The sequence below is a fragment of the Copadichromis virginalis genome, linkage group LG11 (genome assembly GCF_057382275.1).
Source record: "Copadichromis virginalis isolate Kocher_CV1m ecotype Utaka linkage group LG11, C_Virginalis_male_GT1.1, whole genome shotgun sequence".
Classification (NCBI taxonomy): domain Eukaryota; kingdom Metazoa; phylum Chordata; class Actinopteri; order Cichliformes; family Cichlidae; genus Copadichromis; species Copadichromis virginalis.
This window is the reverse complement of record NC_140628.1, coordinates 10,641,426-10,663,643: the sequence shown is the minus strand read 5'-3', so window position 1 is coordinate 10,663,643 and position 22,218 is coordinate 10,641,426. Positions and strand designations below refer to the sequence as shown.

Sequence of the window (22,218 nt, the reverse complement as noted above, 5' to 3'; positions counted from 1 at the left end):
CCCCCATTGTTGAAAATGGCAGCACATATGCTGGAGAGGCAACAAGTAGTCCTCCCCCAAAAAGGGAACAGTTTGCAGGCAGTGGAGAGAGAAATGCAGCCCATTCCTCCCTCCGTATCCCGGCTGACTGATTTTTCTCTACAGTTGCAGTTTGTTTGTTCTCCTCCAGCCAATTCAAGCTGCACAGCTGCAGCTTCTCCAGGATGGCATCAATTCAGTAGCAGGATGGGTATGTGTTCATTTGTGTGAGGTGGAACAGGATGAGCACTGCAGGTTATTTATGTGCATATTTTTGACAAAATTGTCAGACACAGACCCCTTAAGCATAGCAAGATATTAAATAAAGGGGATATGGGTGTTTAGGCCATCTATCTATAGTATTTTGTACATTTTACTTGCATTTTGTATTTTTGTTGCAAACCACTGACTGAAAATCAAGGCGCATATATTTCTCGGTGATGCTGTTTGAGGTAGAAGTGCTGGTGCTTATTGTCACTATAGTGAGCATTCCCAAAAAGTTGATCCTGTCCTTATGAACGTAGCGTTTCAGTGGGATTTCCTTACCTGGATAATTGAGCATGCATCAAGATATAGCGAGCATTGTTTGAAATTAAGAAACGACACGATGCGATTTTATCAATATCATCAATATTTTATCAAGAAAATATTTACAAAATAAATAAACATGGAAGCGGGTTCTGTGGTTTAGTAACATGACATTCAATGAAAATAAGTCATTTATAATGTACAAAAGTTCAGCCAAAGGCAAAGGCAGCTTGTATAAAGTAATACATAGAGAACAGCAATGCCCATTGGTAGTGTACGCCGCCCCATGCACAGAGGCAAGAGTACAGACAGTGCGTGGGTCACAATTCACTCAAATGCATAGTTAGTAAGTTAATCAGTAAATATCAGTCCAGACTAAATCACCTCAGCCATCAATACAGTATGTCATCTTCTATGAAATTATAACAATCATGTTTGCAGTGTGCTAAGATGAAAGCAGATGGCTCCCCTCTGTCTGCGGCTACATGGAAAACTGAACTATATGATAGTTTTGTGTTTATAAACACAGGTTTCAGATAATCTGAGTAATCTTCATCATTTTGTATTTAATTATTTGTATCTTGTTCCCTTAGAGCTCTCTCATCTGTTTCAGGTGCTACTGTAATAAATACTATCTTGTGGTTCACTCTCCTCTTTTTTAAAATTCTTAAGTTATTTTCTGTGTAAGCTTATCAGTTTAGAAGCTTGCTAACATTCACTATTACGATCCTCTATCACTGCAACATCTGTATCAGAGCGCTTTGTGCATCGCGTTCTCCGCTCCGTGTACAGCTCAGCACTTCCGATAAACACAAAGCCGACCGCGGTGCAGCTTTGCTCTAATCAATAAGCAAAGCTCAGTGCACGGCCAGTCTACATTTCTTATATAATTTACTAACTTAGGATACACTATCACCCTGCGAGACAATTAAAAACAAAAATTCACAAGAATACACACGCTTTGAAATCATAGTGCTTGTACAAAATAAATACAACTTAATGAAAATCCAGGGGAAAAAAATTGGACACACAAAGGTAAAAACATCCAGGAATAAATTAAGTGTGCTTCATGTTTGCAAAAAAACAAAACAATGAGTCCTCTTCTTCTTTTCATCACGCTTAACAATCTTTGCAGAGCCTCCCTCTCGTCTATGTCGGGCAAACCACTGGAACAACAGCAGAGATCAATATTAACAAAGCTGCGATGGAGCCGCTGACACAGCCTCAGTATAAGGCATTAATTACAATCCAGGAGATAAAGATGAGGAAAAACAAAAGGATGTACAAGAGCAACTAAACCTATTTCTGGTGCAGGTCGAGTGATTCAAATACAGCCTTAGCTGTGATTAATAACTATTAATCCTTATAGCAGTGTCTCATATATTAAGTGCTAGGTAAACAGATCTCTATGTGAGTGGTTGTGAGTCACAGTCTGCAGGTCTGGACACTAACAACCGTGCAGGAGAGAGGGGAAGTGCGAGGGAAAGCATCGGGGTCATTCTGCACTACAGTTCAGTGGTCAAGAGGAGGCGCTCTCTCATTATGAGTAACACCACCACAACATTCATAATCGAACTGTCACAAACCTCTCCATCCAGGGCTCACACCAGAGCTACGAGTGTGGGGCAGCGATTTGTTTTGAAGAATAGCACAAAAGAAATACAGGAAGAAAAAATAAAGACATGAAACAGAAAGTGAAATGTGGACGACACAGTCAAAAGGACAGACTGCAAATATTTAAAGATACTAAAGTTCTGTACTCGGTAAACATCACAATTTAAGTAGCATTTTTAAAATATGACCCATTGCTAAGGGTGTAATTCACCAAAAATTAAATGGGATTTCAGTGTATTTTATTTGAAATTACAATGTAATTATATTTACCTACGAATCCTTATCCAGTACACAGTGCAGAATAAAAGGGTAACAGTTCAGGTTTTTACAGGAAAGGAGACTCAAATTATACTGAGAGCAATTTTAAATAGTGTGTAAGTAACTGTAAGCAGTGGTGCACTGAACTCGTCTTTTTGCTTTATGGATGTTCCACTATTCACCTGCCCTGTTATATAACATTACAAGAAAAAACAAACTCCACCAAACATCGCAGGACGTCCATCAAGGCCCGTGAAGTCGTATAGTGATGAGTCAGTGATTATTGCATTTACAGACTTCATGCCACCCACCCATCCACCGGGCAGGGTGAAGCAAGAAATAACTACTGTGGGTGGATGACATCAGCATTTAACCCCATTAGCCTTTTATGACTGAGGGGTAAAAAACCTGATTAATATGAGTGAAAAAAGACTAATAGAATCATTTTAATGCATATCCACAACAAGAATAAACTGGGGTTTTTAGCTATGAATACTTTTAGGTTTGTTTTTCATTTGTACATTTCAGTCATATCTTTGGTTTATTTTGTGTTTTCTACACAAAAGCCACTACACTACACTCTTCCGCAAACTTACCTGGAAGTAACACACCTCTTACAATGAATTTTGCACTACTTCAAGTAATTCACGCACTACTTAAAATGAGTTACTATGTACTTACTATATAATTTTTCTTACTTCCTATATAATGTGTTTTCTCCTGTAAAATTACAATGAAATTACTTGCAGTAAAACATTTTTCCAGTAAAAACTTGACTACTTATACTCTGTTGATACACTCCTTATTGTAGTTCATTCACCCATAAGTATGTGTAGATTAACATAATCACACTGTAATTTCAGACTAAATTATATTAATTCCAGTAAATTCCGGTTGAATTACACCCTTAGTTCAGACCCTATTATAAAGTGGTACCAAAAGTAATTTTCCAAATTTATTGCTGATTTCATTACAGTCTGAAAGTGATTTTGAAGGATCTGCTGGTGTGTTCAAAATACTTAATGAAGATTTACCAGCAAGAAACCAGATGTTAAATTTGGACTTTTACACAATCAGGTTTTATTACGTCTCCGAAAAACTTTAAGCCAACTCCACAACAGGCATATCAAAAGGTGACACATAAGGGGACGATGCTTTAATGGGGTAATAGAGAAGACCCGTTTTCATCACTGTACACAGGCCAAAGTCACCCCCTAAAGGCTTGTTTAGATGCAGGAAAACTCTCACAGTCTAGCTTGGAGTTAAAAACTCACGTTGAAGCTTTCAGAGGATTTTGTAATGAACTGAAATCAAACGAATTTGAGCATCAATGATTTACAACATATGGTTGCAGCATATATAACCGCTGCCGCGTCCCTTTGAGCTTACATCATCAGCACAGTAATAATTGACTGCTATTGATCTTTTGGGTTATGTGGAACAAGGATGACATATGCAGACGTACTGCCAACACGGGATTGTTGGGAGTCTCTCTGTGATGTTATTTTACTTCAAATGCAAAGCACCCTGTGTAACAACACAAGAGAAAAGCTCACCTTTGAGAATGTAGTCTGTTAGGAGGCTGGGCACCTTGTCACTATCATCTCTCATAGCTTGCAGAACTGGGAATTGAATGAATCAGAGTTAGTAAGTCAACTGCAACAAACTGCACAGTGCAGGTGAAGCAACTTACTCTTGGTCAATATCTGGAGGTCTTCAATCGAAGGAGGATGTCCCTTCTTCTCGTAAGGGATGACTGTGGTCAAATACTGTAAAACAATTGAGAAAACACACTGATATTAAAGAAAACAACACGTTAAGCCTAAACTGAAGTGTCTGATCTTACTAATAGTTTTGAGATTGCGGAGTAGAATGGACGTTTGTGTTTTAGGGTGGTTCCCAACGCTTATTTTTCTGACGTAGCACTTGTCAGATAAACTCAAGAACCCTTGTTCAACAACACCTCTCTTATTCAAACACGTTCCTTTGAGCTCATTTCAAACTGGATTTGAACTACTTTCACTAGAGCTATTCTGTCCACATACTTTATACCCAACGTAGGTACACCCAAAGATAAACTGCAGGTGGGAACCTAGGTTTGGCATCACCATTCGAGAGCAGATGGAAAGCACAGAGAAAAGGAAAAGCACAGTAACCTGTCTCTCACTGCACCCGCTCCCAAAAGTTTGACGGAAACTGTTTTGGATAACAGAGGAGATCCCCTCCATGCTGAAGCGCTGACAAGAAAGGAAGAAAAACAAAGGGGAAAAAAGATACAGTAAATGTAGCAGACACTAGAAAAGAAAGATCTCTTTCACTCTAGCAACACCTCAGGCCTGGTGAGAATTCCTTAAAACCTGGCTGTAAAGTTAAAGTACTCACAGATGTTTTCTCCGGAAGACCTTGCGATGTCCCAGCTCCACCTTTAAGCTTCTTCTTCTTCTTGAGCGCCTCGCGGTACTCCTTCTGCCGGTTCTGCACGTCGATGAGGGCTGAGATGAAACTGTTCTTCACCTCTTTCTCAAAGTCCAGCTCATCCCTGAGAGCCAGCTGCTGAACCAGCTCCTCTGAAAACCTCCTGATCTTCATTTCAGTCTCCTCCAGACGCTCATTCAGCTCTGCAATGCTCAAGGCTTTCATCCCTGGACCACCAAAGCATATTCCCATAAATTACTAATATAATATGCAACAAAATAACTCATCATAACACACTGTTCTGATCAGCAGACACTCACTCTCCTCATAGTCAGGGCAGCTGTTGGGCTGCTGAACGTCCACAGAGAGCATCGACAGGTCCGACTGTGACGGATTATGCTCTGCCTCCATGTCAGGAGAGTCCTGCATCATTTCCTCTATCTCCTCAATAACCTGCATCAAAGAGCCAGCTCTTAAAATAACCCATCGAGCACGAGTTATTAAACATCTGTGGAAAAGATTTCAGCCATGTTAAGCTCTGCCTATACAGGCTTGACCCAGTGTGGCTGCTTCTGGGGTGAACTATGCTGGATTCTGACAGGGCTGTGTAACGTACCTGCTCTGCTGTGAAAAGGGGCTCCTCTGCGATGCAGGAAACAATGATGGAGTGCATGTCTAGCTGATCCCTGAGCTCCTCATCGTCAGACAGCTCCAACGCGACATCTGCCTTTCTCTAACCAGGAACAGAGCAGGAGGAGGGAATTTAATCAAAGCACTAAACCCTGGCACAATGAATATTTGAGATTTGCGAGATGACCGGAGGAGGGATTTGGCATTGGAGGGAGGGGAGCCGGGTGGTGGGATGAAGGGAAAAATGAGACAGAGATAGGATGGGCCGGAAGAAGTGGGATCACTCACAGGTTTCTCCTCCAGGTTGATTGTGGGAACGTGGAGGGAGCGCGTTCGAGAACGTTTCCAGTCCACCGGCATCACATGTCCGTAGTTAGCCGTCAGAGTGTTCCAGATTCTGAGGGGACACGAGACTTTCAACCACATAGTCTTTAAAAGGCTGTCCTGCAGATTTCATTTGCCTGAACATGTTTCCAATGGGATCTGATGACTGTAAATATCTTAGCATCTGTGTTACAAACTATGTCAAGGTTGAGATCAATCAAAATAAACAAATGAACTGCAAAAAGAATGAGGCTATTTATAGTTTGAGACTGAAACTATATCTTCTTGAGGTACATATCAGGATGGACTTCATCTTTTCTTTGCATTTTTAAAGATTATTTTCTCATTTTTAATCTTTACCAACAAAAGCAACAGTTCTCCTGTTTGCAGCACTTGAGATAATCACAGCATTCCTGGAATTCCCCTTTAGCGATACATTTTTTTACTAAAAACCAAACCTACGTTATCAGCAAGGATGTTGGTACTGACTGTGTGCACCACAGAAATACTTTTTTTAATGCTGCATCTAAAAACATAACAATCAGATTAAGCAGGTCTGATGCTTAGGTTAAAAGTATAATCCCCTACACAGCTTATCAGGTTGAAAATACCACAGATGATGACGTTTAAAAAGCGCCACTTACACCCAGAGCTGAAGCATCATGCCTCCTGATGGAGCACTTAAGCCAAGTTTCATGTTTCCTATTTAGGATTTGTTGAGGATTTTTCCACCCTTGACCTCCCATTTCTTTTCAATTTAACACTTTAAGGCTCAGTTTCCCAGACATGGATTAAGTCTAGTGTGAAACTAAAAATGTTGATTTTTCCTTTCAGTTTGTGAATAGGTTGGGAAACTGTAAATGTTTTTGGAATGAACACTTTAAAACAATCCCCAACTTCTAAATGTGGTAAAAATGCCCAAGGTGACTTTTTAAACAACCAGCAGCCTACCCTGATATGAAATTATTATTATTAGGCTACTTAAAAAATTATTTTAACCAGCTTTAAATATAATATCGCAGTTATTTTGCAACAAATGTATCTCTTAAAAATATCACAAAGATGTTGATTTTAGAAATGGGTTAAAAATAAAACAACTGTGAGTATCGGCCAATATCGATCTTTAATATAGGGCACATAAGATTAATCTGAACTAAAGTTTACTCAGTTTGAATATCTTGATAACAGGTGATGTGTCGATGCCTTTACTTCCTATTTTAAATGTTCCCAACATGTCTTTCCGTGTTTTTTAAACTGTATTGGAGCCTCCACATGCACACTGGATGGGAAACACGCAGCCTGCCGTAGACAGGCCGTGGACTCACTCGTCTTTCTCCAGCAGCGTGTCCTCGGCGATCACGGCCACGGGAGCGATGCTCTCCGTCTTGGCGTCAAAATTTTGGAAGCACGTGGTTAACTTCTCATCGAAATCGTTCACCAGATCCTCCATGGACCGGAACCCCGCGTTCTCTCTAGGGGAGAAGCTGCTGTCGTGCAGATCATCATCATCATCACCGCCAAACAGGAGCGACTCGGGCGCCGCTTCGCTCGCGGCGGCGGCGGCGGCGACACGGCCTTTCTGCGGCAGCAGCCCTTCCTGTGACACCATGCTCGGATCACCCAGGTTCGGCCAGTCGTCGTCGAAATGTGCAATAGGTGCAGCCATAGCCCGGACCGGCCTAGTCGCCCCGGGTGGATGATAGATGTGTTGTTGTTGTGGGACTGGCAGGCCTCCGCATCCTCCCTGTCTGCCCGCTCTCTGCCCACAGCGAGCCTGCGCCGGGCCGCCTAGCGGCGAGACGCGGAATATAAACAGGTCACGGTGACTTGGGGTCTGAACAACAACGTGATTATTAAAAGCAATAAAAACGCATCGTGATCATTTATCACTACTGACCCGATACAATGGCGAGTTTATACCCTTTTTGGGGTGTGTTAAAAAATCTCACACCGTGTTAGATTTTAACACATGTGCTGTATCTGCTCAGGGACAACACGTGTCAATTTTAACACAAAATAATGTGTCTGCTCCTTTAACACATCTTCTGTGTCAAGTAAGTCAACACAAAGACGTGTTATTTTGACACAAAGATAAAACATAGTAAAACATGTAAATTTCATTTTTTTTTAAGAAATGAGAAAAAGATGTGTATATATAGTATACATTTATTGATCCATTTTATACTTGGCACATTATTATTTATTACAAACAGAATAAACGACAGTTTTCAGAATCTTTTAAATTAAAATCTATTAAAGTCAATTTTAACCAAGTCTATATTACTAAATTTATATATCAAAACAATTTCTATTCGACAGACTCATTAATATGTGGCTAACGTTCTAGCTCTCTAGATTATTAAAATGTCAAAAATAAACTTTTGAAATAATGCAATTATCATATATATTCTGAAATAATCATGTCCAGACAATACATGAATGCAGTTTTTTTTAAAGGTAACAGTTGTAATCTTCAACAAATTGTCAACATTTAACAAATATGCAGTTGTGTGCAAACAAAAAAACATTTACATTTCGCCGAATATAGCATCCAAGGTATACAACGGTGTACCTTGGGTTCAAATACAGCTTAATGGTATCAAAGCTTGTCATTATATATAATTATATATATATATATATAAAGTGATACACATGTTGAACCTGATCCACAGCACATGTCAGTCCATCATTCAGAGGAATGGTTACTTTGTCATTCTGGACTGAAACTGTCGGACCTCTTTGTAGTGTATGCCATTGTGCATTTGACCCAGACAGCCTCCTTTCATCAGGCAGTCCTGTTCGAAGCTCATCTCACTCTAAAGAAGTAGGTTACAACTAGGGCTGCCACGATTAGTCGACTAGTCACGATTACGTCGACTATCAAAATCGTCGACAACTAATTTAATAGTCGATGCATCGTTTGAAGCTTTGTAAGATCCCAAAAGACGCAGGAATAAGTAGTAGGATTTAAGAGTGTAATAATGGACTGAAACAGGAGATGGCAGCACTGCGTGTACAAGGATGCCAGCTGCCGTTAAACCCTGAAGAAGAAGAAGGAACTGTGTCCCAGAATTCGTGGTGCAGCCCAGCGCAGCCCTGCTCAGTTTCCAACAATGGCGGCAGCTAGTTAGTTTTAATATTACTCTTATTATTCTTTCTGGGTCACAAAATAAACGTTTAACATATTTTCAGGCGAGAATGTAGCTGTGTAAACTAGAGATGGCACGATACCACTTTTTTATGTCCGATACCGATACCAATATCATAAATTTAGATATCTGCCGATACCGATATGAATTTAAATGAGAATAAGAAAGAAAAGTATGTCTTTGTGCCCCCTTTTCCCTGTTCATGCCTTATCGGCCCCCCTGGCTAAACTTTGCTAGATCCGCCCCTGCACAGTTACCAGCAGTCAGCTACATAGAAAAAGATCCTGGTCTAGAAAGTAATATTAAATAAATTCTAACAACAGCTTATCAAGCTTAAACGTGCTGCTGTTGTTCAGCTGCTGGTTTCCTCTTTCTGGCGCGAAGTGGGCGATAAACAAAAGCCGATCAGCTGATCATTGATCAGTATCACGATTGAAGTAGCAGCAGGAGAGGGAGAGGCAGTCGCTCCATATATCGGTTGTTAAGCTTAACGTGGAAATGCTTTACAAACATTCAGAGATGAACTTACACACTTGCTTTACTTCTCTCTGGGATCACTTCCTCGGAGATGAAATGCCGGATTGGTAGCGAGGCGACAAATACACACAGCCGCTCTATCACGTGACGCATATTGCGCCAATGTGCTATGGTTATGAGCTGAGTTACGCCATGTCGCCATGTTTGTGAGGTGCTTTTTTGATATTTAATGGATCGGATTACATTTTTTATTTCTCTCCGATCCAGTAATTTACGTCAGTATTGGACCGATACCGATACGTAATATCGGATCGGTCCATCTCTAGTGTAAACCTTAAATATTTGCACAGTTTATCAAGACACCACATATTCAAAAGCACTCTGATGTTTTCGGCGGTGTCTGTTACCCACCAGCTCGATAGCTAACTGGGGTTCAAGGCTCACTAGAGTCCGTGAGAACACCGGACTCCCGGCAAATCGTTTTCAAACCCACCGCAGTCTTTCGCTACTCAGGTTAAACATATATAAGTCACTTAGATAACTTAAAATGTTATTGTTTGGCCTTTTTCAGTATTTTCTTGGTTCCTGAGTAAATCGGTTTGGCTGAGATTAAAGTTATAGTTTTTACACAGCTGAATAAACGTCAAGCAGACAGCTGATTATGAGAAGTGTGAGATGCTCAAGAATATACTCCGGTTTCCCGTTATATTATAGATAGCAAGGAGTTTATTAAACCTCACCGAAACAATCTGCAGATTTCATTAAAATTTAATAAACTATCATCTTGTCTTTATCTTTAGTTAGCACATACCTTAAACACTTAAAGCTGTAAGCTAAAGATAGTTATATAAGAGCAGATGCGTGCTGGTGCAATAAGCTGTACGGATGCATGATCTGATTAGTCGACTAATTGCAAAAATAATCGGTGACTAGTCGACTATGAAAATAATCGTTTGTGGCAGCCCTAGTTACAAGTGTGAGGACCACACAAACAAGGAGGTGAACAGATACAAAGCACGACATTCAAATGAGACAAATTTCTATTTGTGCAACAATATTACACCCATTTTTTTTTTACATTGCAATTGAAATGACACCAGTGGAATGATTGTAACATTTATAATACAGTTTTTCTCAGTCGCTTTGGTGCGTTTCTCAGATCAGAATTGAAATTCTCATAACTATTAGTTCAACCTCCACAACACTCAGTCATTTGTGCACATCATAGTAGCAATTTCTCCTCTCTCTGAACAAACTGCAAATGATTTTGGACATGAATCAGTTGCTTCCATACATTTCCCTGCTGCTTTCTGACATTTCCATTTGCTTATGTCATGTCAGTCAAAAGTAATCATACCTATGGATGCTGAATAGTCGTTCCCAATAAAACTAATAGCCATACATCCATTGCTTGAGTCATCACACACAAAATTGTTGAACTAGTTATCACATGCTAAATATTGGCCATCTGTCAAGCAAATCCTATACCTTTCTGTATCATTGTTCCTGGAAATGTCTCCGAAATTGAACAGTTGATCTCAGGTGAATTACAGCTGTCACTCATGAGGAGGCGTGTGAAAGTTTAGTTGTAACCAATGACAAACAACTTGTTCACTGTCAATTATGGATGAATCCTGTGAATCCCCAATTGGCAAGCATATATAAACTGCGCAGGAGCTAGTGTGTACCATTTCTACACTTCTGTGACACAAAATGGAAGGTCAGCACCGTGGAAGAGGGGTGAGGATGCGGGGAGGAAGGGGAAGGGGAAGAGGGAGAAGAGGCAGATATAGGCGGATTCCTAATGAAATAAGGGCTACAATTGTGGACCATGTTGTCAATCACGGCCTCACCATGGAGGAGGCTGGTCGAAGGGTGCAACCCAATATTGGAAGAACTACTGTCAGTTCAATCATTCAAACATTCCGTAGGGAAAACAGGTATGCAAACAGTAATACACTGTACTGTACTGTGCCATCTCAGACACATCACATGTTACTGTACTGTATTTGCAATTTCACAAGAAGTTCACTCTGCACCACATAGGATTGTAAGACAACCTCGCGGAGGCGGAAGAGGGTCCCTTTTTACCCCACAGCAAGAAGAAGCCATTTGTGCAATGGTCATTGCAAACAATGCAATAAAGCTGAGAGAAATACAAAGCGCTGTCATAGAGAATTACACGGTATTTGGCAATATTGAATCTGTTTCAATTTCAACAATTGACAGAGTACTCAAGAAAAATGAAATCCACATGAAGCAATTGTATAAAGTGCCATTTGAACGAAACAGTGACAGGGTGAAGGAGATCCGTCACCAGTATGTGCAGGTAAAGCTGGTCTTCTATGTTCTGCACTGCAAACTGTTTTACAGTACTTCGTAGTTTCATGCAGTACACTTGCAATTCCACAGCACATACTCTACAATGTGTTTTACCAAATGCATGCATTACTGTTTGTTACTGTACACAGGCATATTGTGACATTGCATTTCTGTCTCTCTCTAAAGCGTGTACTGGAGCTGGAAGCCAGGGAAACACTGCACACATTCATATACAGTTTTTCTCAGTTGCTTTGGTGCATTTCTCACAACAGAATTGATCTCTGCACCACTACTAAGGCTCTTCTCAAAACAATTAGTGCAAACTGCAAAACATGGTGGATAACTTGCAAAAGTGAGTCACTTCATCAAAAAGAAAAGTCAGTTGTTCAAAATAAGTAGTCAATGCTTCAAAAGCAAGTCCCTTAATCAAAACAGATAATATATTCATCAAAAGCAAGTACTTATATCAAAGTGTCAGGGCTGTCACAATTACAAGTCATTACACCAGCACCTTTGGTCACAAAATCAAATGGTTTGAACATGTTCTCATTGTGACGGATTTCTTTGTAGGTGCTCCCCAATGACATGTCAAGTCTGGACAGCATCCATGGCATGTTGAAAACCATAAATTGTAAAGGAAAATCAAGACACTTCATATGCACTCTTGATAATATTTAATTGAAACTGTTCACAGCATTGTGCAACTGGGGAAATACAGCAAATCAAACATTTTACAGCAAACATAAACTCACTTAGACAGTAAACCTTACTGCAGTAGTTATGAAACAAAACCCTGAAAAACAGACACTGCTGCATATCAATCATTGATATCTAGACACTCCCGTCTGTCTGCCCACATATTTGCATCAACATCACAGCGAATGTCAGCTCTATCGATGCATCAGGGAAAGTATCTTCTGGAGTGTCGAATCCACCCTCTGCAGGACGCTGCTGTGATGTCATCACAAGCTGCATCCATAGCTGCTAGCAGGGTCATTTGGGTATGTGGATGCCTGTTATATACCTTCCACTTCCAGGAAGAGAAAAACTCCTCAATTGGATTTAGGAATGGAGTGTAAGGAGGAAGAAACTCCATAAGCATCCTGTCGTGTGCTGCAAACCACTGCCTGACTACAGCAGAGTGATGGAAGCTAACATTATCCCAAACCACTACATACATTGTCCGATTGTCACCAGGATCATCCCTTTCATTTTGTGGGATTAGGTCCCTATAAAGAGCGTCCAGAAAAGCCAACAGGTGTTGTGTATTGTATGCACCAATACGAGGAATATGGGTGTGAACGCCATTTTCTGAGATTGCTGCACACATTGTAATATTTCCTCCTCGTTGGCCTGGGACATCAATGGTGGCTCTTTCTCCAATGTGATTTCGTCCACGCCATCTGCCTTTTGCGAGATTGAATCCCGCTTCGTCAAGATATACAAACGTGTGCAGGGGTTCCCTGGCTTCCAATTCCAGGATACGCTATACAAAGGATGAGAATGAAAAAGTCTGTAATGGTGCATTTCGCACAACAGATTGTACAGTTTGAATTGTTAATAGGATTACAGTAACATGCATAAATGTAAGTGCAGGACATGGCCTAAACTTTTACAGTAAACAGAGGTACATATGCAAACATGTTTTACCTGTACATACTGGTGACGGAGCTCCTTCACTCGTCACCTGTGACTGGGTAGAAGAGGCTTTTCATTGGTTGCAAGTAAGAGTAACACACACCAATTTTCATTAGTGTGAGATAAGGTTCACCTGAGAAAAGTAATTTATGGAGATTTTCATGGAAACTCCTTAAAAATAGGGTTTTCAAAATGGGTGTACAAATTGTTTGACAAGATGTTCAACAATTTTGAGTGCACTGACACAAGCAATGAAATGAAGACTATTAGTTGTGAGGACAATGACTATTAAGCCGGTACAAGTATAAATAATTGTGACATTCATGATAAAAGCAAGGAGATAGTGATGAATAGCAAGTCAAAAGTGACCATTCTTTAGATATTTGTACTTACTCAACTGCTTCATGTCCAAAGGCATTTGCACAAGGTTGTGCCAAAACAACTACATGTTGTGGAGGTTGAACTAACTATTGTGCAAAGTTTAATTCTGTTGTGAGAAATGCACCAAAGCAACTGAGAAAAACTGTATGTTGATGAGGCAGGTTTCAATCTGGCCAAAGGCAGAAGGCGTGGAAGAAATCGCATTGGACAGAGGGCAACCACTGAAGTCCCTGGTCAGCGCGGAGGGAATATTACCATGTGTGCAGCCATCTCAGACAACGGCGTCCTCACCCATATCCCCCTTCTTGGTCCATACAATACCCAACATCTCCTGACATTTTTAGACACTCTTTACAGGGACCTAGTCCCTGAGAATGAGAGAGGTGGAGGCCAACTCAGCAAGTATGTTGTTGTCTGGGATAATGTCCGTTTTCACCACTCCCATCTGGTCAGAGAGTGGTTTGCAGCACATGACAGAATTCTGGTTGAATATCTCCCTCCATATTCCCTATTCCTTAATCCAATAGAGGAGTTTTTCTCTGCCTGGAGGTGGAAAGTTTATGACCGGCATCCACATGAGCAAATGGCCCTGCTAGCAGCCATGGATGCAGCATGTGACGACATCACAGCAGGGTCCTGCAGAGGATGGATTCGCCACTCCAGGAGATACTTTCCTCGCTGCATTGCGAGGGATAACATCTGTTGTGATGTAGATGAAAATATGTGGCCAGACAGACAGGAACGTCTGGATGTGCCAGAATGATTTACTGTACTGTTACATGTGATGTTTATTGTTCACATTAGTGCACAGCTCTACCAAATGGGTGATTTTATGTTTACATGTATTCTACAGTGAACAAGTGACTGTAGCATATTTTTCTTTTGCACAATTCTGTAGGATTACAAACATTTCTACACAATGGAAATGTGAAACGTACGTATTCAGTGTCTCAGTTACTCCCAAGACTCCCATAACATCTACAGTGACTTTACTGCACATTTCAGATGGCTGTACAGGTAGGCCATAGTGCTGTCGTCAGCATTTTCAGGTGTCACCAATTGTTTTTGCAATGGGAAACACTGAGATTATAAACTGTCATAGTGGAAACATGACAATGCCATTTGACTATCTTGTTCATAAAGATGGTGTCAAGACTTTTCATTTTGATGGCACTGACAGTTTCATTGACATGGATACTTGCTTTTGAGGTATGGCTAATCAATTCTGTGCATGTGACGTGCTTTTGCAGGCTATCCACTAGGTTTTGCAGTTTGCACTAATTGTTTTGGGAAATGCACTAACTGCTGTGCAAATGTTAATGGTGTTCTGAGGAACGCACCAAAGCGACTGAGAAAAACTGTAAATAAGTTGGCTGAGGTTTTTGCTGGTAGCACATGATTATACACCCTTTTTTCTCTTTCTGTATCAACAGAACCAGATCCTTACATACAGATTGCTGAACTGAGGAAGAATATATATATATATTTGTTCGACTACTCCGCCTAGGCTCGACAGTGCAGCCTAGGCGGAGTAGTCGAACGCAGATTCACTGAGCGCTCAACACAGACAGCATCGTCAGAAGGAAAGTTGATAAAATAAATTACAAATTTTGTATTGTTCGATACATATGCGTACCGAACCGAAAGCACTGTATCGAACGGTTCAATATCGATACGAGTATCGTTGCACCCCTAATAGATAGATAGATAGATAGATAGATAGATAGATAGATAGATAGATAGATAGATAGATAGATAGATAGATAGATAGATAGATAGATAGATAGATAGATAGATAGATAGATAGAAAGGCAATAAAGTGATACTGCCTGGTTGCACTCTTTAGATCACCGATGCATATCCCCTGCGGTTGGTGTGTTGTTGGATGATGCTTCAGGATCACTGCAAAGTGATGCAATACTTGTTCCAGTCTTGGAGACAGGGAAGATAAAGATAGATTTTTAGAGAGACTAAAATAAATTCTGAATAATAATTCAATTGATTTCATCCTTGTAGTTGCTACTTGGCAAATAAATCTGATCCTGACTAATTGTTAATAACTGTTGAAACACATTTTATGACTTAGCAAATGCGAAGTGTACCTGATTTTGACTAGTCTCCCCAAGAGAGGTTTCCATCTGTGGTCCTCTGGCTGACAGGAAGATATGGAATCTATCAAAGTCCTTAATGTCTTAATGTCGTAACACTACCTCACTGTCAATGTCAATAAATTCCATGAAATCAGTGTTATACTTCAGCAACCTATCAAGCACACAGCCCTCGTGTGTTACACGTGGGCTGTATGTCATGCAAATTCGTCTTGGAAATATATAATTATGGAAGCATATTACCCTGCTGCTGCTGAGGCGCTACAGCATGAAATCTGTATTCTGTATTATCTATCCTGTTTTTAATTGCTTAATATAACATGGACAGCATTTATGTAGTTAAGAGACTGAAACAATGGTGTAAACAATACTGAAACAAACTTACTTTGGAGGATTCTGGTCAACATGATTAAGCCTTTGGCTCAGGTTTCATAATTAAAGCGTAAACTGGTGTATTAAACTGAAAACTGTGGTTATTAATTCTGAATTATTCTTAGACACTGAATTATTCTTAGGTTATACAAGTAATTAGATTGCTTCTGAAGGTACTATTTTATTGTGTATCCAGTTGAATATGTGCTTTAAATATGACTAATAATGTGTATTAAACGCACAGATGATCACTAAACCACTAATTACTTTCCACAGTAATTTGTTTGCACAACAAAACCTTTTATTTTGGAGATCTGTGACGTAAATGTGCCTGTCTCTAAAGGGCTTTGGACCAACTTCTGTACTATCGGTTATAAATACAATAAATGTGACAGTCAACAGAAAATGTGTTTTTATTTTTTATTTTCTCCCAAAAAATTGAATACAATTCAGTGGGCTCCATACTGAACTTAGAGGATAGGGCAAAAAAGTATCAATCTAATGCGCTAGTGTTGATCTGATACCAATACAAGCTTTGGTATCGATATTTTGATCAATCTGCCCACCTCTACCATAAATGGTAAATGGACTGGTTCTTATATAGCGCTTTTCTACTCTTCTGAGCACTCAAAGCGCTTTACACAACTTGTGCATTCACCCATTCACACCCATTCGCACAAGCTTATTGTTCTAAGTGCTTTCTAAGTAACTTTCACACACATTCACACTCCGATGGATGCATCGGAGAGCAATTTGGGGTTAATATCTTGCCCAAGGATATTTGGCATGCAGACTAGGGGAAGCCAGGAATCGAACCACCAACCTTCCAATCAGTAGATGACCTGCTCTACCGCCTGAGCGGTATGTCTGTATGTCAAAGTTGGGAAGAAAAAATGTTATGGCAAAGATTAGTTGCTGCCGTCATAATTTCTGAGTATCCATGGTTAACGGCATCTAAATAGTAAAGGCAAATTTAGGAAACACCACTCATCAATGTTTGTTTATCTTTCATGAAAAAAAGGCTTTTTTGTTTTGTTTTTCTGTCTCATTAGTTTCCCAACATGACATCACCAGTGCTTACATTTCATAATACATCTTATTATGATGAATAAAACATTAAATATTTATGACTTCTCACATTAAAAAAAACTACAATCACTTAGTTTGGAAATGAATTAATAATTTTAAAGTGAGGACAGAAAGAGCGACCTCCTCTGGATGAAACAGGCACTTCTGCAGACTTCACTTAATACGTTACATTGTTGCTATTGGAAACGGACTCCACACAAACTGAGAAAACACCGGAAATCCCTCTGAACCTCTGTTATAGTTCATTCTCTGAACAGAAAGAAGTCCAAAGAAGAAATAAGTGTGGGATATTCAGGCTTTGGATTTAAAATGAGCTCTCCTTTGTCGATGCTAAAGAAAACCAAACGCACTCCTCTGCAGGGCGCTCACAAAGACCAAGGGTAGGTGATTAACTCCACACAGGTAGAAACTGGACTGTAGTTTTATTGTGCAGAATAAACGTATCAATCATGTCGCCACACTTAATTTTCTTCGACCTGCAGGAGCAAATCAAAAGTTCCTTTCAGGAGGAATCTGCTGAAAGGTAACGATGCACTCACAGATCACCAGCAGCGCTGCAAATTCAGTAAAGTACAAGTACAGAATAAATAAATACATCCCAGCTAGAACTAGAACTACTTTCCTTTTAAACCCTTCAAATTAAAGCTCAAAGTCTGCACTTTAGACACACTGTGATTGTTTGATTTAAAGTGTGTGGAGATCTAACAGTATTCATGTGTCCACAACATAAATAACTTAAACTGTGATGAGCAAAATGCAGCAAATCCTCACATTTGACGAATAATAACAATTATATCTTACTGGAGAAACTGATCATAAGTTTATCAGGTAACTTTTCCAGTTGAAAAAATAGCAAAACATCTTTTATAACCATGATACTTTTTGTTTTTAGAATTTGAGGCTGAATTGGCCGATGAGTCTTCTGATTACTCTCACACTACAACCAACGAAGCCTCCACCTCAAATACGGGAGCTCCATTAAAGAAAGGTAGGCTTTAACACAATGCTTCATATTCCAGTGTCAATATATCTTCTTTTATTTATCACATACAAAATGATTATACGTTTTATTTTTCCAATACTTAATTGCTGGTTTCCAGGGTGTCCTCCGACCAACTTTGACCTCATGTCTGCCATGATGCAGCGAGTGACCCTCCTGGAGAAAACAGTGAGTCGCCATGCAAAGGAGATAGAGCGCAAAGTGAGCATGCAACCCCTTCAACGAATACCAAAACTGCCAGCCATCCTTTAAACATATTTAAACCTCACTTTATGGTTTCATCATTCCTCCCAAGGATAAACAGATTTCAGATTTAGAGGAGAAGCTGAGGGTTCAGGAGAAGTCAGGTAATTACCTACAGCAGGCACAGACTTGAGTTTGATTTATGTTAAGTCGATCAAAGCGTTTTCATGATTGTGTGGATTTAGGAAGCATGCATGACCCGAGGAGCAGAGATGATCTCGAAAGCCGGTGCCAACAACTGCAAAATCAAGTGCATGAGATGGAGGTGAGTAAGGTGTGTTCATAAAGTATGAGATCGTGATTTTATCAGTGTGGAGGTTTCACTGAGCTGCTGTCGTTGTTGCAGGACTTTCTGAATGATTATGGTTTGATCTGGGTGGGAGATACAGACTCTGGTGATCCTGCAGAGCGAGGTAGATCCACCAGTCCTGCAGACCTGCAATCCCTCCGTGTCTTTTGTATGTTAAAGCTGTGCTGTTTTTGTTTTGTTTTGTTGTCTTCTGCAGAGACTTCTGGTGGCAGAGGCGTCCACATAAACTTTGATCTCGTGCTGCAGAGGATCAGAGAACTGAACGTCCTCCTAGGGGAAGGAGAGTCTTTTGTGCAAATGACAGCGACAGGAGCACAGCTGGCAAAAAAGGATCCCATTCCACTGAGGCTCTACAGGAATGGCATTGTAATGTTTGATGGTCCTTTCCGCTCATATCAGGAGCACAGCACGCAGGTTAGCTACACTAAAAAAGGAAAATCAAAGTCTATATTAAACTGGAATCTTTCCTTGGTTAAAAGTAAACTCTTGGTCCCTGCAGCAGTGCATGCAAGATCTAATGGATGGCTATTTTCCATCTGAGCTTCAAGAAAGATTTCCGGATGGTGTACCTTTTGAGGTGAGTCTCAGTTTCCTTTTCTTATTTTGTTTTTGGGAACAATCGACTGTCTTCACAAAAATTCTCTTTGCAGCTTCATGACAGGCGATACGAGGAATTCAACTCTAGGCTCCCGTGGGAAACGTTTCCTGGTAAAGGACAGGCTGTTTGTGGGGACAAAGATGAATCAGCAAGCTCGCTGAGTTCTCACTTCCCCGGTCTGTTCTGCAAACGTCACCCTGATCAAAGCCGCGGTGCAGATCCTCAGAGACTTTGCTGTCATTCTCATGTTTTCTTCTGATTCAAAGGCAAGAAGCTGACCACAGATCAGTTCCTGAACAAGTTGCCGAAGTTGGTGGTGAAGGCCGGCCGAGTGATTGATATCAGGAACTCGCTGAGGGCAAAGCTGCAGGTGAGTCGTAGAGAAGCAGCAATTATCTGTTTGTACAAATATACAGATGAGGACAAAATTACCAGCCACCCTACAAAGTTTAAAAGCTTCGTCAACATTTTTCCGAGTGCTTTTTTAAACAGACCAAGGACTTTTTAACATAACATTTGTAAACATTGTAGTTTTCTTTATAAAGCATCAACTATTATTACCATTTCAGAAAAAAGCAAAAATTACCAGGATCAGTATTATTAGTTCCCTGAAAAACCATAGCAGGCACTACTGCTGTGCAATGATGAGCTTTAACATTGTAATGCTCGAAGCTAAGTTGAAACTGAGAGTTAGCTTCCAATTTTCTCACATTATAAAAACTTCAAGCTGCCACCTGAGAAAGCATGCTACCAAAAACAAAAGAAATCCGTTCAGACTTACTCGAGTCGTGAATTATAGTCTCAAAGAAGATAATCACTAGAATCCAGCACAGGAATGGACTGCAAAGCTGCAGAACAAGAAAAACTCCACTTCTGCAGAACAGATAACTTCATGCCAAACTCACTGAAGGACAACCTGGAGAAAGATTTTAGATACTAGTAGCACATGCTTTGATCAGATGAGACAAAACTAGAGCTCTTTGGCCAAAGAGATGCTTTTTATGTTTGGAGAAAGAAGTGAGAGACATATAAAGCAAAGAACAACGTCCCCACATTGAAACACAGTGGTGGCAGTATTATGTTGTGTCTGGAACTGGGAATCTCTTCAAGGTGGAAGAAATCAAAATAAAAGGATATGTGAAGATTTGGGAGCAAAATCTCAAGCAGTCACCAGTAAACCTGTGTCTGGGTTGTTGCTTTGTCTTTAATCACGACAGTGCCCCAAAACATAGTCACCCCTGGTGAAGACCAGGCTCCAGAAGGCCAAAATCAACATTAATTGTCATTAGTGTCATTAAAGGCCTGCACAAATCTCTGATTTCAGTTCCACTGTTTCTCTGTTTAGCAACACTTGGGAAAATCTTTATAGAGGGCCTAATGGTTAAGTCCTCATGTATATATAAGACAGCACTGATAATCAGTGTGCTTCTACCAGGGTACATCTGATGTGGACAGCAGCAGTTCAGTGATACTGATAGATACACCGTCACTGCAAGCGAGTACTGAGAGGTAAACCAAATGTTCTCTTTTATTTTTTATGTGTATAGCATAAATATTTGTCTCTGCCAGTTAACAGACTTACCAGAGGGTGTCAGTCATCACAAACTCATGCTGTGCAAATAAGCATGGCTTAAAAACATTTGCCATACCAAATGAATACCACATGAAAAAAATGACAAGTACAAAGTGGGTTAAAGGAATTTAAGAACACCACACTTGATGTAAGACCTGCTTAAATCCCGATTTGGCCACTGATCGTCCAGATTGTAGAGATTACTGTATGTGCTGATCTGAAAATGAGGGCAGCCATCAGCTGGTGACCGTGTTTGTGATGCAACGCTCCAGTTTTCACCCACATTTTTCTAACAACCATAATGCGTCATGGCTGCCACCAGACTGCAGGCTTTCAGCGCCTACCAGCCTGCCTGTAATGTCATCACTCTCAAGGTGAAGTCAGAAGACGGGAGCCACATTTACATAGTGAAAATGTCCCCGTCGGAAACAGTCGGTGACCTGCGGAGGTTCCTGGACAAACACAGGTGAGGACACATCTCAATGCACTGACCGCACCGCTGCTTTTACAATCACGTGACCCAGCCTGCTGTTTGTTTGTCGCTGCACTACAGAAGGGGCGGTGTGCCCAGTTATGACATCATCAGCGCATTCCCACAGCGCAACTATGATGATGATGGTCAGACGCTCCAGTCGCGTGGAATCGTGACAAACGCCACTCTACTGCTGCGACAGAGGAAGCCCGATCCTTCACTGGCCGACGTCAACAAAGCTGTTAAAGATTAAAGAATTACTTTTATCTTGTTACATCAGTGCTGTTCACAGCAGAGCGGAGCGTGAGCAGAAGTAAAGGTGTTGCTGATGTTATTAATGACGACTGTGTTCTGTGACAGTGAGGCCAAAAGCATTCACAAACCCATGACACTGAAATAAAATCCCAATGAGCCATTATTCCTTTTGTTTCTTATACCTTTGCTCTTATCTTAACAGGGACACAGATCATTAACACCAATATCTAATCAGATAATCACATGGCAGCAATTCAGTGCATGTAGACATGCTCAAGCTGACCTGCTAAAGTTCAAACAGATCATCAGAACGGTTAGTGCCAGATGGGCTGGTCTGCTGGGATTTTCCACGCAACCATCTCTAAAGTTCAGAGACAACGTTCAGTGAGCAGCAGTTCTCTGGGTGAAATAGGAGAAACAGAATGACTGCTTAGAGCTTATGGG

At 40.5% G+C, this 22,218-nt stretch overlaps 2 protein-coding genes and 1 long non-coding RNA gene across 6 annotated transcripts; 1 reads left to right on the top strand and 2 right to left on the bottom strand.

Moving 5' to 3' along the window:
* Window positions 1–691: 691 nt before the first annotated feature.
* On the bottom strand, window positions 692–7,570 carry fez2a (fasciculation and elongation protein zeta 2a). Of its 2 annotated transcripts, XM_085473115.1 has the most exons (9): window positions 7,113–7,570; window positions 5,752–5,860; window positions 5,450–5,566; window positions 5,154–5,286; window positions 4,801–5,060; window positions 4,575–4,655; window positions 4,112–4,187; window positions 3,975–4,040; window positions 692–1,712 (listed from the first exon to the last, which is right to left on the bottom strand). In XM_085473115.1, the coding sequence occupies exons 1-9, from the start codon at window positions 7,451–7,453 to the stop codon at window positions 1,696–1,698; spliced, it is 1,200 nt and encodes a 399-aa protein (XP_085329241.1). In that variant the 5' UTR covers window positions 7,454–7,570; the 3' UTR covers window positions 692–1,695. The 2 variants fall into 2 exon arrangements, with proteins under 2 accessions (XP_085329241.1, XP_085329242.1); XM_085473116.1 differs by lacking the exon at window positions 4,575–4,655.
* Window positions 7,571–17,500: 9,930 nt separating this feature from the next.
* On the top strand, window positions 17,501–21,937 carry ubxn11 (UBX domain protein 11). Of its 3 annotated transcripts, none has more exons than XM_085473113.1 (14): window positions 17,501–17,703; window positions 17,806–17,846; window positions 18,216–18,311; window positions 18,424–18,524; window positions 18,619–18,670; window positions 18,752–18,831; window positions 18,913–18,979; window positions 19,073–19,290; window positions 19,376–19,453; window positions 19,527–19,584; window positions 19,741–19,844; window positions 20,910–20,983; window positions 21,370–21,513; window positions 21,601–21,937. In XM_085473113.1, exons 1-14 carry the CDS (start codon window positions 17,633–17,635, stop codon window positions 21,770–21,772), a joined length of 1,356 nt encoding a protein of 451 aa, XP_085329239.1. In that variant the 5' UTR covers window positions 17,501–17,632; the 3' UTR covers window positions 21,773–21,937. The 3 variants fall into 3 exon arrangements, with proteins under 3 accessions (XP_085329239.1, XP_085329238.1, XP_085329240.1); XM_085473112.1 differs by having other exon boundaries at window positions 19,527–19,650; XM_085473114.1 differs by lacking the exon at window positions 17,806–17,846 and having other exon boundaries at window positions 17,640–17,703; window positions 19,527–19,650.
* LOC146698111 (uncharacterized) lies at window positions 19,534–20,444 on the bottom strand. Its single transcript, XR_014922988.1, has 2 exons — window positions 20,256–20,444; window positions 19,534–19,870 (listed from the first exon to the last, which is right to left on the bottom strand). It is a non-coding gene; the product is annotated as an uncharacterized LOC146698111 (long non-coding RNA).
* Window positions 21,938–22,218: the final 281 nt, after the last annotated feature.